The 12252-nt window shown below is 40.3% G+C and overlaps 5 protein-coding genes across 5 annotated transcripts; all 5 read right to left on the reverse strand.

The window, feature by feature from the left end:
* Window positions 1-681: 681 nt before the first annotated feature.
* Window positions 682-1422, reverse strand: LSM04_007704 (uncharacterized protein; the record flags this gene model as incomplete). Its single annotated transcript, XM_067337188.1, has 1 exon — window positions 682-1422. The coding sequence occupies one exon, from the start codon at window positions 1420-1422 to the stop codon at window positions 682-684; it is 741 nt and encodes a 246-aa protein (XP_067189931.1).
* A 262-nt stretch (window positions 1423-1684) lies between these two features.
* Window positions 1685-2844, reverse strand: LSM04_000257 (JAB1/MPN/MOV34 metalloenzyme domain; the record flags this gene model as incomplete). Its single annotated transcript, XM_067337189.1, has 2 exons — window positions 1685-2617; window positions 2680-2844. 2 exons carry the CDS (start codon window positions 2842-2844, stop codon window positions 1685-1687), a joined length of 1098 nt encoding a protein of 365 aa, XP_067189566.1.
* A 1516-nt stretch (window positions 2845-4360) lies between these two features.
* Window positions 4361-4846, reverse strand: LSM04_007196 (uncharacterized protein; the record flags this gene model as incomplete). Its single annotated transcript, XM_067337190.1, has 1 exon — window positions 4361-4846. One exon carries the CDS (start codon window positions 4844-4846, stop codon window positions 4361-4363), a length of 486 nt encoding a protein of 161 aa, XP_067189899.1.
* Window positions 4847-5108: 262 nt separating this feature from the next.
* LSM04_006051 (JAB1/MPN/MOV34 metalloenzyme domain) lies at window positions 5109-6269 on the reverse strand (the record flags this gene model as incomplete). Its single annotated transcript, XM_067337191.1, has 1 exon — window positions 5109-6269. One exon carries the CDS (start codon window positions 6267-6269, stop codon window positions 5109-5111), a length of 1161 nt encoding a protein of 386 aa, XP_067189851.1.
* Window positions 6270-6798: 529 nt separating this feature from the next.
* On the reverse strand, window positions 6799-7428 carry LSM04_004888 (uncharacterized protein; the record flags this gene model as incomplete). Its single annotated transcript, XM_067337192.1, has 1 exon — window positions 6799-7428. The coding sequence occupies one exon, from the start codon at window positions 7426-7428 to the stop codon at window positions 6799-6801; it is 630 nt and encodes a 209-aa protein (XP_067189795.1).
* Between the last annotated feature and the right edge of the window lie 4824 nt (window positions 7429-12252).

Below are 12252 nucleotides of genomic sequence, written 5' to 3' on the forward strand. Positions count from 1 at the left end.
TTTTTTTCTATAAGACAGTATCTTCTTATATGGCTTATTTTGTTGTTTTGATGGTTTTCAATTGTATTCTTTGTTTATTTATTTTGCTTATTAATTTCTACTTTCCTCTTCTGCTCTCGCCCAAGATCTCTGGTATTTCAGGTAAAATGTGTTGTTCTGGTGTCACAACTTTAATCCTCTTTGATAATACTCTCCCCTACTAATTGTCAGGCCTCTTAAGCCTTTACGATATTCCCAAAAGGGAGCACACAGATACACACACGCACACACAAATTATCAGAGATATCTTATAGAAAAAGAACTGAAGGGCGAATCAATGATATTAAACTGGTGTAATAAAAAAAAAACCTCCGGTATAATTAAAACAATAGTAACAATAACAGTAATAATAATGACAACTCGAATACCTTGGTTATACTCACGACTCTGCTCTTGAGGTTTTCACAATATGCTCATATACCTTTACTTCATCTCTTCCTCTTTCTTCGTCTCCTACTTTTCAAGTCAACTCCATACCACAAAAGAACATAGGAAGAAAAAGCAAACGAATACTTATCAACTGTATGACCCATATGGAGCTATAACAGAAAAAAAACAAGATATAGTACCAAGCACAGTATCTCAAAATACACACGCCTAATGTGCTCACACAACTCATAAATAAGATAACCCTTCACTAAACTAAATTCGACGATATATAACTGAAGCTGGTTCTCTCACTAAAGGGTCTGTGTCACTAGCTTCTTGCACACAATCACCTGACAAAATATTTGCCGAAAGTAGTACTTCATCCACGCCCATAGTCATTGCTATAACAAGAAGAACAGAAAGCAAAGTAATGCTCACAATAATACAAGAGACTATTTTTACAAACGTAACCCATCCGTCAACACACATTGTTGAAGCAAAAGTTCCGTAAAACGCAAAACAATCCTCTCTGTTCGTAGCTCTCATAATACCTGGACCCCATGCCGTTGGGAAGCCAAGAAGAAAAAGAAACCACGCCAGATACACTGCAAGGAGCCACTTTGAGTGCAGCTCCCAGGGGCCACTTATTGTCAAAAATACCATGCTGTACGCCAACACCGTAGTGAAAAGGCCATAGTTGAATGCGGTACTGAAGTAGAGAAAAACAGAGAGCGCCATATTTGCAAGAGCAGCGCAAAAGCACATGAAGGTAGCCGTATCACCCCTTGAAACGTAAAACGCATCAACTAGCCGCTCTCGCGTAACCAACACAATGCAAAGAAGAAATGCCAAGTAGAGGATGGGCATCCCAATACCATTCATCTGATCTGCAGCATCTGCTGCCAGCACCGGTGTGGCGGCAGAAGCAGCAAGAGTGACAAACATCACTGTGGCAGATTGCCTGAGACGAGGGGACACAGGTCTCCAGAGTGACGGGTATGCTTCGCGTCCCATTATGTGAACAACACAGTCAAGTGGCTACCGACAAAATTATACATACAAAGAAGGAAAGAGGGAAAAGGAGAGAAAGAAAGACACGTACGCAGAAAGAGAGAATTATATATACAGCCAGAGCAACAACACAAAAAGAAATTATAATAAGAGACGTGCGAAAGCACCGAAGGACTCAGAACACTCCGCAATACATTGCACTCTTTTCTGTTCCCTTGCTCGTGTGCAGCGTGCACACCATATGCATCACACATCGTCCAGTCACTCACTTCTTCGCCACATTCCCCTTGTCGTCCCCTGTCTCCTTCGACTTTCGTCCGCCGTCCTCTGCCGCGGCCTCTTTTGCCTTGTGCTGCTCGTTCTCGAGCTTCTCCCTAAGCGCCTGCTCGCGTTGATTCTTCGCCTCCCGCATCTCACGGGTTAGGCGACGACGCTTGGCAATAATATCGTAGAGGGTGCCAACACAACGGCCGATTGCTGCGATAAACATTGCAATAGCCTGATCGTTCGTATGGCGAATCATCTCTGTGGACGTCTTGAGGTGGTAAATATGCGGCTGCAAGCTGATGACCTCTTGCAGCACGCTCAGCACATCCTCCGAGATGGGCATGAGGCCCTCCGAGACGTCGTGCAGGTACTCTTCGATGGAGTGCAGGACGCGGCCAAGGTGGGCCAGCGAGAGTTCACGCTCCTGTATTTGCGTGGAGAGCGTTGTGATGGTGGAGTCCGTCAGGTCGCGCAGCAGATGTTCGATGCCGATCTCCTCCGCCTCCTCCGCGCCGAGGTGCGTTGGGATGTTGCGGAACTCCAGCGAGCGTGCCCCCTCGCGGCCCTGCACAGTGGTGTACGCCAGCACCGGCACACCCTTGTTGCTGGAGTCCGTGTTCACAATGCAGTACACGGGATTGGCGACAAAGCGGTCGGCCACGAGTAGGTGCAGCAGCATGTCATTCGGTTGCACACTGAACGACGGGCCGGCAGAGTACCACCCCACGACCTGCACTTTAGGAAGCACGCGACGAAACATGTAGAACATCTCCTCCGCGTAGTTCGTATCAATAAACCACACGTCCGGATCACGTTGATCCTCGTCAAAAGGCACGGCAAAGCTGTTGTTGATGTCCAAAACCTGTGTCCCATCCGCAAAGCGCTTTTGACGGCCAAGTAGCAAACCAGCAACACGTCGCTTTTGTGTTACCTTGGTGTTCACGCGAGCGTAGTGATCGACGAGGGAAAGCAACACGAGGGGTGCACATCAACACGGGCCGCTGTTGGTGTGAACACTGACCCTCCCTCAGGCCCATCGCCGGAATCCCGCGCGTTGTCGTCCCCCTCCCCAGTTGCCGAAGCATCCACGCGGTTGTCATCAGCAGAACCCGATTGCTGTTGCTGCTGTTGTTGCCGCTGGGAATCGTCCCCAGACATATCCTCACTTTTTTCCTATTTTTCTGAGGCTACAATGTCCTCACTTTTCTCAATGGTTTTTTTTTTCAGATTATCTCGTGATGTGTTTCCAAAGCTTCTCTGGCTCCCAATAAACCTCAAGAAGAGGGGGAAAAAAATGAGAAAAAAAAGAAAAGAAGCGTGCATCTTTTGTTTGTGTTTCTGTGTAGGTATAAGTATAAGTGTATCATCTTGAGACTGTTCTACAAGCATGTGTAAGGTCCAGTAAGAAACCAATATAACTTCATTGATCTCCAATCCCTTCTCTTCTGCACATTTATAATATCCCCCTCAGAGCAAGTAAGTACCCTTTCGGTTGCCCTCCCTTCGACCTTTCGTTACCTATCTATTTTCAGTAACAAGAACAGTTTGAGGATGCTGGTCTTTTGGTGTTGGAAATACGCCAAGTTTCTCGTGGCGTGGACAGAAAAAGTTCATGAATGAAGGTTTAATTACATGTGGAATTCCGTTAAGAAGAAAAAAAACGAGAGACCACGAATACACTAATTCGCTTTTTTAGATAATGCAAATTTTCAAAAAAAGAAACGAAAAACAGAAACGTGGCCAGTACGAAAAAGCCTGTATTTCTAAAAATATAGAAACTTAGAGGTTCTGCCAAATTCTTTTAATCGTTCTTCGATTCGGAATAACCAAACACCTCTCTTCTTTGGTCAGGTCATTGTACTTGAATTCGTAATTCCAGCTGTTGATTAACTTGAAAAAGACACCCCAAAAAACGAACAAAAAACAAATGTGTAACGTACGCTCCAAAGATAGCACTCTCCAACTTCGACGTCACCACGATAATATCGAAAGTCACTAGAAAGTCCTTGGACGAGAAAAGAATGGAAAAAAGATTTTGTCACAAAACTGTAGTGAAAAGCCAACTAGGGTTAATATTACCTTTTAAATCGATTCTAGGCAAAGACATCACCCCAAAAGGGTTCTTGCATGTCGCCTAAGACCAAGTGAGTGCAAATTATCTTGGCCCTCAAAACACAGAAAAATAGAAATAGATTTAACACGGTATGAACACCTATCATGCACAATACCTTCTAGGACTACAAGAACCTCTTAACGAAGAAAAATTACATAATACTCGATAAAAGATCAAAAAATTGTCCACTACAAAAAAAAACAATAGCAATAACGGAAAAACCATCAAGCTCACATAGCGCTCTGTCATTCACTGCAAAAAAGTAGAGAAATTAAAACAAAAAAATGGGGTTATATATTTAAGAAATACACCATTTTGAGGGGGGAGGGATCGAAGGAAGGTTAACTAAGAAAAAGAACAACTTCATCCCATCTATTCATCAACAACGAGTATAATTACCATGAACAATACGAATATAAATCCCCTAACTTATCAACAATAGAGGTCATAACATGCAAAGAACAAAGCAAAAAAAAGACAAGATAAAATTCCCAATTACTGTTTAAAACCTACAAAAAGAAAACAACACATCATTAACCCTTAAACAAAAGCGAAATCTAGTTAGTTCGTAGCTCTCATAATACCTGGACCCCATGCCGTTGGGAAGCCAAGAAGAAAAAGAAACCACGCCAGATACACTGCAAGGAGCCACTTTGAGTGCAGCTCCCAGGGGCCACTTATTGTCAAAAATACCATGCTGTACGCCAACACCGTAGTGAAAAGGCCATAGTTGAATGCGGTACTGAAGTAGAGAAAAACAGAGAGCGCCATATTTGCAAGAGCAGCGCAAAAGCACATGAAGGTAGCCGTATCACCCCTTGAAACGTAAAACGCATCAACTAGCCGCTCTCGCGTAACCAACACAATGCAAAGAAGAAATGCCAAGTAGAGGATGGGCATCCCAATACCATTCATCTGATCTGCAGCATCTGCTGCCAGCACCGGTGTGGCGGCAGAAGCAGCAAGAGTGACAAACATCACTGTGGCAGATTGCCTGAGACGAGGGGACACAGGTCTCCAGAGTGACGGGTATGCTTCGCGTCCCATTATGTGAACAACACAGTCAAGTGGCTACCGACAAAATTATACATACAAAGAAGGAAAGAGGGAAAAGGAGAGAAAGAAAGACACGTACGCAGAAAGAGAGAATTATATATACAGCCAGAGCAACAACACAAAAAGAAATTATAATAAGAGACGTGCGAAAGCACCGAAGGACTCAGAACACTCCGCAATACATTGCACTCTTTTCTGTTCCCTTGCTCGTGTGCAGCGTGCACACCATATGCATCACACATCGTCCAGTCACTCACTTCTTCGCCACATTCCCCTTGTCGTCCCCTGTCTCCTTCGACTTTCGTCCGCCGTCCTCTGCCGCGGCCTCTTTTGCCTTGTGCTGCTCGTTCTCGAGCTTCTCCCTAAGCGCCTGCTCGCGTTGATTCTTCGCCTCCCGCATCTCACGGGTTAGGCGACGACGCTTGGCAATAATATCGTAGAGGGTGCCAACACAACGGCCGATTGCTGCGATAAACATTGCAATAGCCTGATCGTTCGTATGGCGAATCATCTCTGTGGACGTCTTGAGGTGGTAAATATGCGGCTGCAAGCTGATGACCTCTTGCAGCACGCTCAGCACATCCTCCGAGATGGGCATGAGGCCCTCCGAGACGTCGTGCAGGTACTCTTCGATGGAGTGCAGGACGCGGCCAAGGTGGGCCAGCGAGAGTTCACGCTCCTGTATTTGCGTGGAGAGCGTTGTGATGGTGGAGTCCGTCAGGTCGCGCAGCAGATGTTCGATGCCGATCTCCTCCGCCTCCTCCGCGCCGAGGTGCGTTGGGATGTTGCGGAACTCCAGCGAGCGTGCCCCCTCGCGGCCCTGCACAGTGGTGTACGCCAGCACCGGCACACCCTTGTTGCTGGAGTCCGTGTTCACAATGCAGTACACGGGATTGGCGACAAAGCGGTCGGCCACGAGTAGGTGCAGCAGCATGTCATTCGGTTGCACACTGAACGACGGGCCGGCAGAGTACCACCCCACGACCTGCACTTTAGGAAGCACGCGACGAAACATGTAGAACATCTCCTCCGCGTAGTTCGTATCAATAAACCACACGTCCGGATCACGTTGATCCTCGTCAAAAGGCACGGCAAAGCTGTTGTTGATGTCCAAAACCTGTGTCCCATCCGCAAAGCGCTTTTGACGGCCAAGTAGCAAACCAGCAACACGTCGCTTTTGTGTTACCTTGGTGTTCACGCGAGCGTAGTGATCGACGAGGGAAAGCAACACGAGGGGGTGCACATCAACACGGGCCGCTGTTGGTGTGAACACTGACCCTCCCTCAGGCCCATCGCCGGAATCCCGCGCGTTGTCGTCCCCCTCCCCAGTTGCCGAAGCATCCACGCGGTTGTCATCAGCAGAACCCGATTGCTGTTGCTGCTGTTGTTGCCGCTGGGAATCGTCCCCAGACATATCCTCACTTTTTTCCTATTTTTCTGAGGCTACAATGTCCTCACTTTTCTCAATGGTTTTTTTTTTTCAGATTATCTCGTGATGTGTTTCCAAAGCTTCTCTGGCTCCTAATAAACCTCAAGAAGAGGGGGAAAAAAATGAGAAAAAAAAGAAAAGAAGCGTGCATCTTTTGTTTGTGTTTCTGTGTAGGTATAAGTATAAGTGTATCATCTTGAGACTGTTCTACAAGCATGTGTAAGGTCCAGTAAGAAACCAATATAACTTCATTGATCTCCAATCCCTTCTCTTCTGCACATTTATAATATCCCCCTCAGAGCAAGTAAGTACCCTTTCGGTTGCCCTCCCTTCGACCTTTCGTTACCTATCTATTTTCAGTAACAAGAACAGTTTGAGGATGCTGGTCATTTACCCCCTTTTCAGTCCCCCCTCATTTGAAATGTTTTTTCTTTCTTTCTGTGTGTTTGTATGGGGAATGGTTTTTGCAGAAGATTATGAGAGAACCAATTTTCAGTAATATGAAACCTTTATATTACTGTCCCTCTTGGTTCACCAATGGTTTAGCTATTTCTGTATATGTTGTACTCTGAACTTCTGTCTGTAAATATACCGATTCTGCTGAACCAAACACCTCGGATGCAAGAAGAAGCACTGAGAGAAGGGTAACACTTACAATAACAGAGGCTATAATCTTTACTAAAGTTAGCCATCCGTCATTACACATGGTTGAAGCAAAGGTTCCGTAAAACGTTATACAATTAATACTATTTGTAGCAGCTATTATGCCTTGATTGAGGTACGATGGAATCCCAACCAGAACAAGAAACCACACGAGGTATGCTATCAATAGAGGAGTCATGTACTGCTTTATTCTTGCACTACTGTTCAAAAAAATCATACTGTACCCCAGGACAGTTGTTACAAGGCCATAGTTGAATGCGGTGCTAAAATATAAAACAATGGATAATGCTATACTTGCAAGGGCAGTGATAAAACATATCAATTTCATTGTATTTTGATAAGAAGAAACAATAGACTTCCGTATCATATTCCGTGTAACGAACAATGTTGCCAAAAGCACTAAAATGAAAAGAATAGGCATTCCAATCCCGTTCATCTTATCATCACTACGAGGGGACGAGTCCTCACTAAATGGTGGCATAAGTATCCCAATTTACTATTCTTACTTTCAATTATATTTTATCGTTTTTTTTTTAAGTGCTTCTCCCGTCACCACTCCGAATTACAAAACTCGGAATTACAAAAGCAAGTAGATATATATATATATATTTCCGTCCTCAAAGTTAAAAAAAAAGAATAGAAAGGAAGAGGAAAGTAAATTTGGGTTAAGAAACAATAACAGTGATATGCATATTAACGGTGACAAATGAAAAAAAAGTGATAAGTAGTAAAATAGACTAAAGGAGAGTTCATAGAAAACGTTGCGAAGGTTCGTCTGTGTCTGCACTCTGAGGACGTGTATCAGTATCGTGATCGTAATATCCTTTGTAAATATGTGTGGATTTTGGTAGTGTAGAGCAAATAGGCGTAAGAACAGTAACTTCATTACGCTGTTCTTCATATTTTAAACGGATTACAGAACAAGGCGATGGAAAGAAGAAGAGATACGAAAGAACACATATGCACATGTACGGAAACCCACGTGTGTAAATACACGCACATAGGTACAGATGTTTATATATATTCATATATATATATATATATATATATATATAGACCATTCCTTAGGCACTATATCCCTCGTTTTTTGTTGTGTTCTTGTTTCTGTTGTTTTATTTTCCTCTTTCTTTTCTTTTTCTTTCTTTCATTTTTTGTTCCTCCCTTTCATCTATCTCTGCTCTACAAAATGACAGACACCACACACACGCGTTGGACCTTCTTTTTTTTCCTCTGATTGAAGAAAATATAACTTATATAAATTTTTTTTCTCACCTTTCCATCTTTTTCTTTTACTAATTTTCTTTACTTTCAGTGTTCTTTTTTTTTTCCTTTTTCTCTTGAAAACTTCATACCCAATCATTTACCATTTACAACATCTTGAATACTTACTAGTTTTTCTTTTTTTTTTCAAGAACTTGTATCATCTCTTTTATTGCCTTGTTTTTTTTTTCATTTCTCATCAACATTTTTAAATTTATGCTTATTTTACCTTTCAAAATTTCGATTCATTTTTGCCTTTTTTTATGATTGTTGTTTGTTTTCTTTGTTTTCCTGTTTAAAGACTTCATTCCACTCCCTCATTACATACAAATACAGAGAAATACGTACATAGATGTAAAATGCATGCCTTTCTTTAATAAGAAAAATATATTCTCTCTACTTCTCTTTGCACATTAACTTGTGTTTCGATTCACCCCGTTTCATTTGGACCGCACCTCCGCATGGGGCTTAAGTGGATGAAGTGAAGAATGAAAAAAAAAAAAAAAACGCCTCATCCAGAAGTCGATCAAGTAGAAGAGAAGATAATGATGATGGGGGGATACAAAGTATTAAAAGAGAAAAAAAAGAAGAAAATTGTTTTTTTTTTTCTTTTTTTTTATTATTGTGTTTTTTTTTTTTTGTTTTTTTCCTGAAAGTTTTTGTTTTTTTCCTGAAAGACAACTAAGATAATAGATACCATAAGGGTTTGGTGTCATTAGTCACACCTGTTTTTTTTTTGTTGTCCTTTTCTTTTTTTTTCCCGTCGTTGCTGTTGTTTCTTTTTTGTTTTTTGTTTGTTTGTTTGTTTCTTCGTATTTTTTTTTTTTCGTTGTCGTTGTTTTTTGTTTCTGTTTTCGTTGTTGTGTTTTTTTTTTTTCTTTGGTCTTATATATTGAGCCAGTTGTCCTAGCGTACCAACAGCAGAGGGAAAAAAAGACGGGAATGTAGTAACTCCAGGTCTATCATACTAATAATAATAATAAATAATAATAATAATAATAATAATAATAATAATAATAATAATAATAAAAGTAATAATAAAAGTAATAATAAAAGTAATAATAAAAGTAATAATAAAAGTAATAATAAAAGTAATAATAAAAGTAATAATAAAAGTAATAATAAAAGAATGGGGAAAAAAAAATGAGTGCAAAAGGAGAGAAAGAGAGAAAGAGAAGGCCAGCAAAGCGAACAAGAGCAAAAATAAACAATAAAAATGATCAATGCACTGCTGCCATTCAGATGCAATGATCCTCGTTCTACGTGGAAACAAAAGAAATGAGCCATTATGACAATAAAAACACCAATAATTATAATATTAGTTAGAATAGATTATATATAGTATAATATAATATAACTTCACAGAAGGCTTTAACTTCATTCCCTTATTTCTCTATCACTAACTTCAGTTCCACTCTCACGGTTCCTCTCCCATTAGCAATCCCATTCCCATACAACAGAAAAGAAAAAGAAAAAAGCTGGAACACAGCGAACATAATATGGGTACAACCTATATAATAATATAAATATATAAACATCAACATATAGATATGTGTTTGTGCGTAACGACTCTCCGATAAGCACTACTTTGGACTGGTAATAGCAACACATTCACATAGAATATAAAGACAGACAAAAGGATAAAAATCAACCTGTAAATTCATACATCATTGCAATTGGAATATATATATATTCATGCGTTCCATAGCAGAACGCATAAAAAAAAAGTAAGAAATTAAAAAAAGAACGATGGGCAATCAAGCAAGGCAAACAATAAGGGGGAAATGATATTTCCTTTGTTTTCCCTTGTTGCAACCGTATGCTGTTATCTTCCCTAAACAAATGCCCACTCTGCGTTCAATGTCACAATCCTTTTTTTTTTCTTTCATTCCTCTTTTTCTTAGTATTCCTATTCTCATTGTTTCTTTTCACCTTTTTTCCTTATTTCCCTCTTTTTCCCTTCTTAACTCCGCAATCCTTGCGGACAACCGCTAACGTATGTAAAAAAGAAAAAAAACTCCCGCCTTACTCTACTCCTCATCTTCTCATATTATAGCTTTGCTTTTTCACTTCCTCTTTTCTCCTTTTCTTTTCTTCTCTTTCCTTTCCTACTAACGAGAAAAAAAAACACACACACTTGCACAGACTTACACTCCCACCAAAAGAGAAGTGACTGGAATGGCATACAACACAAACCCGCCACGACTCATCTCTTTCATCCCAATTCAACAACAGTGGTGCACTAAGAAGAGGGATGATGGGGGAAAACACAAAAAAAGTCGTCTGTACTTCACATTACAATAATTTCACAAGAAAGACTGGGAAAGAAAAAAAAAAAATGGAGTAGAGTAGAGTGCAAACTCAGCAAAAAAGAAAAAATCGCAACTCAAAAAAAAAAAAAACAGAAACTTCAAAAGGCAAAAAAAAAAGAAAAAAAATGGGTCAACGCGTGTTAATATCGATCAGACTAAGGTGCAATGAAATAGAAACGAAAAGATAAAGGGGGAGAATGCGAGAAAGCGAAAAAAAAGAAACATTTAATACCTATTGCACTCCCAAACTTCACCTTCTAATAAGAAGAAATAAAACGTGTGGTTTTCCTTTTCATTTGCGAACGTACACCATAACAACGGATATGGAGAAGTAACACAATGACACAATGTGACAATAAACAGAATAGGTAAATAAAAGAGAGAGGGGGTTGGGGGTGGAAGGAAACCAATAACAGCAAGCCAAAAGAGACTAGGGAAAAAAAGGAAATCAAATGGGAGAATATATCTGAGATGAAAAGGACCCCCAATTGCAGAGAGACCTCTGTCTTTTCGCCATTACCCATCAACACAGACAATATATAAATAAAGCAAATAGAATCCTTGATTAGAGGAAATATATTAACTCCCATAAAGAGAAAAAAGAACAGATATTTTTTCCCCGTTTCCAGATGATGATTTCTATATATATATATATATTACTGATTTTGTGGTTCGTTCAACATCTGTCTTTCTTTTCTTCGTGCTTTTTTTTTTTGTATTACTCTTCAATTTCCTCCTTTAATTCCCTAGGATTTGGTCAGGCAATCTACCTCACCCACTGAATTTTTCTTTTTTCTCCCTTTGTCCACAGATAACAAAGGCACAAGCAAAGTAATAAAACTTCGGCCGTTAAAGCATGTTTCCATAGTTTTTTTAGAGAAAAGGAAAAAAGAAAAAAAACAGAAGTAAACAAAGAAGAATGGGACTCAATTGCGCTAGTTCTCCTCATATTCTTCTATATCGCACTTACTATTAAGCTTCCCCAGTACACATGCCTTACCTTTTAGTTTTTTTCGTTTCCTTTGAATTGACCAAGACAACAGCCCAATGAGAAATGGTGCGCAATACAAATACCTGTTAGAGGGAGGAGGGAAAATATATCTATACACACAAATTAATACCGCATTTTTGCGTATAGATATCGTTTTCCCTGTATCACAACTTTATTCTTATTATTTGTATTCTTCGCCCAGAATGAGAATCCGTACGCTCGACTCTTCCAAATTATCTCCTCTTAATTCATATGTCTCCATTTCTGTTGTTTATTACGCCCATATTACAGATGTAGGGAAACGAACAAAAAAACCCACAATCCAATCAGATTATTTTTGCCAGGCTAAAATAAAGACATAGGATGCCTAGAAATGGAACAAGTGAAGCCCAATGATAATAACGCCAATGTAGTGTCTCCATGGGAACCGTTTTTTGCCTCATAAAAAAGGAAAGTAAACGCCCTCCAGTGTATCAAGAAAAATAAAAAAAAAGGTCCGAATCCCTTTGAAGAATGAAGTATACAATAATAGCCAATGCACGGTGCATATGAAACAGGATCGTGTCACACCACTATTTCTATCATTGCTGCCATTCTTATTAATAATATTATTATTAATTGCTTTATACACACATAAACATACACATACGGAGAGGTATATATATACTACTTATCATGGTCTTTGCTATTCATTGCCTTCTGAGGTGTCGCAGTACAACGGGTAAACACTCACAAGCCCATT

Source organism: Trypanosoma melophagium (assembly GCF_022059095.1).
Source record: "Trypanosoma melophagium isolate St. Kilda chromosome Unknown ctg3segment0, whole genome shotgun sequence".
In the NCBI taxonomy this organism is placed as follows: Eukaryota; Euglenozoa; class Kinetoplastea; order Trypanosomatida; family Trypanosomatidae; genus Trypanosoma; species Trypanosoma melophagium.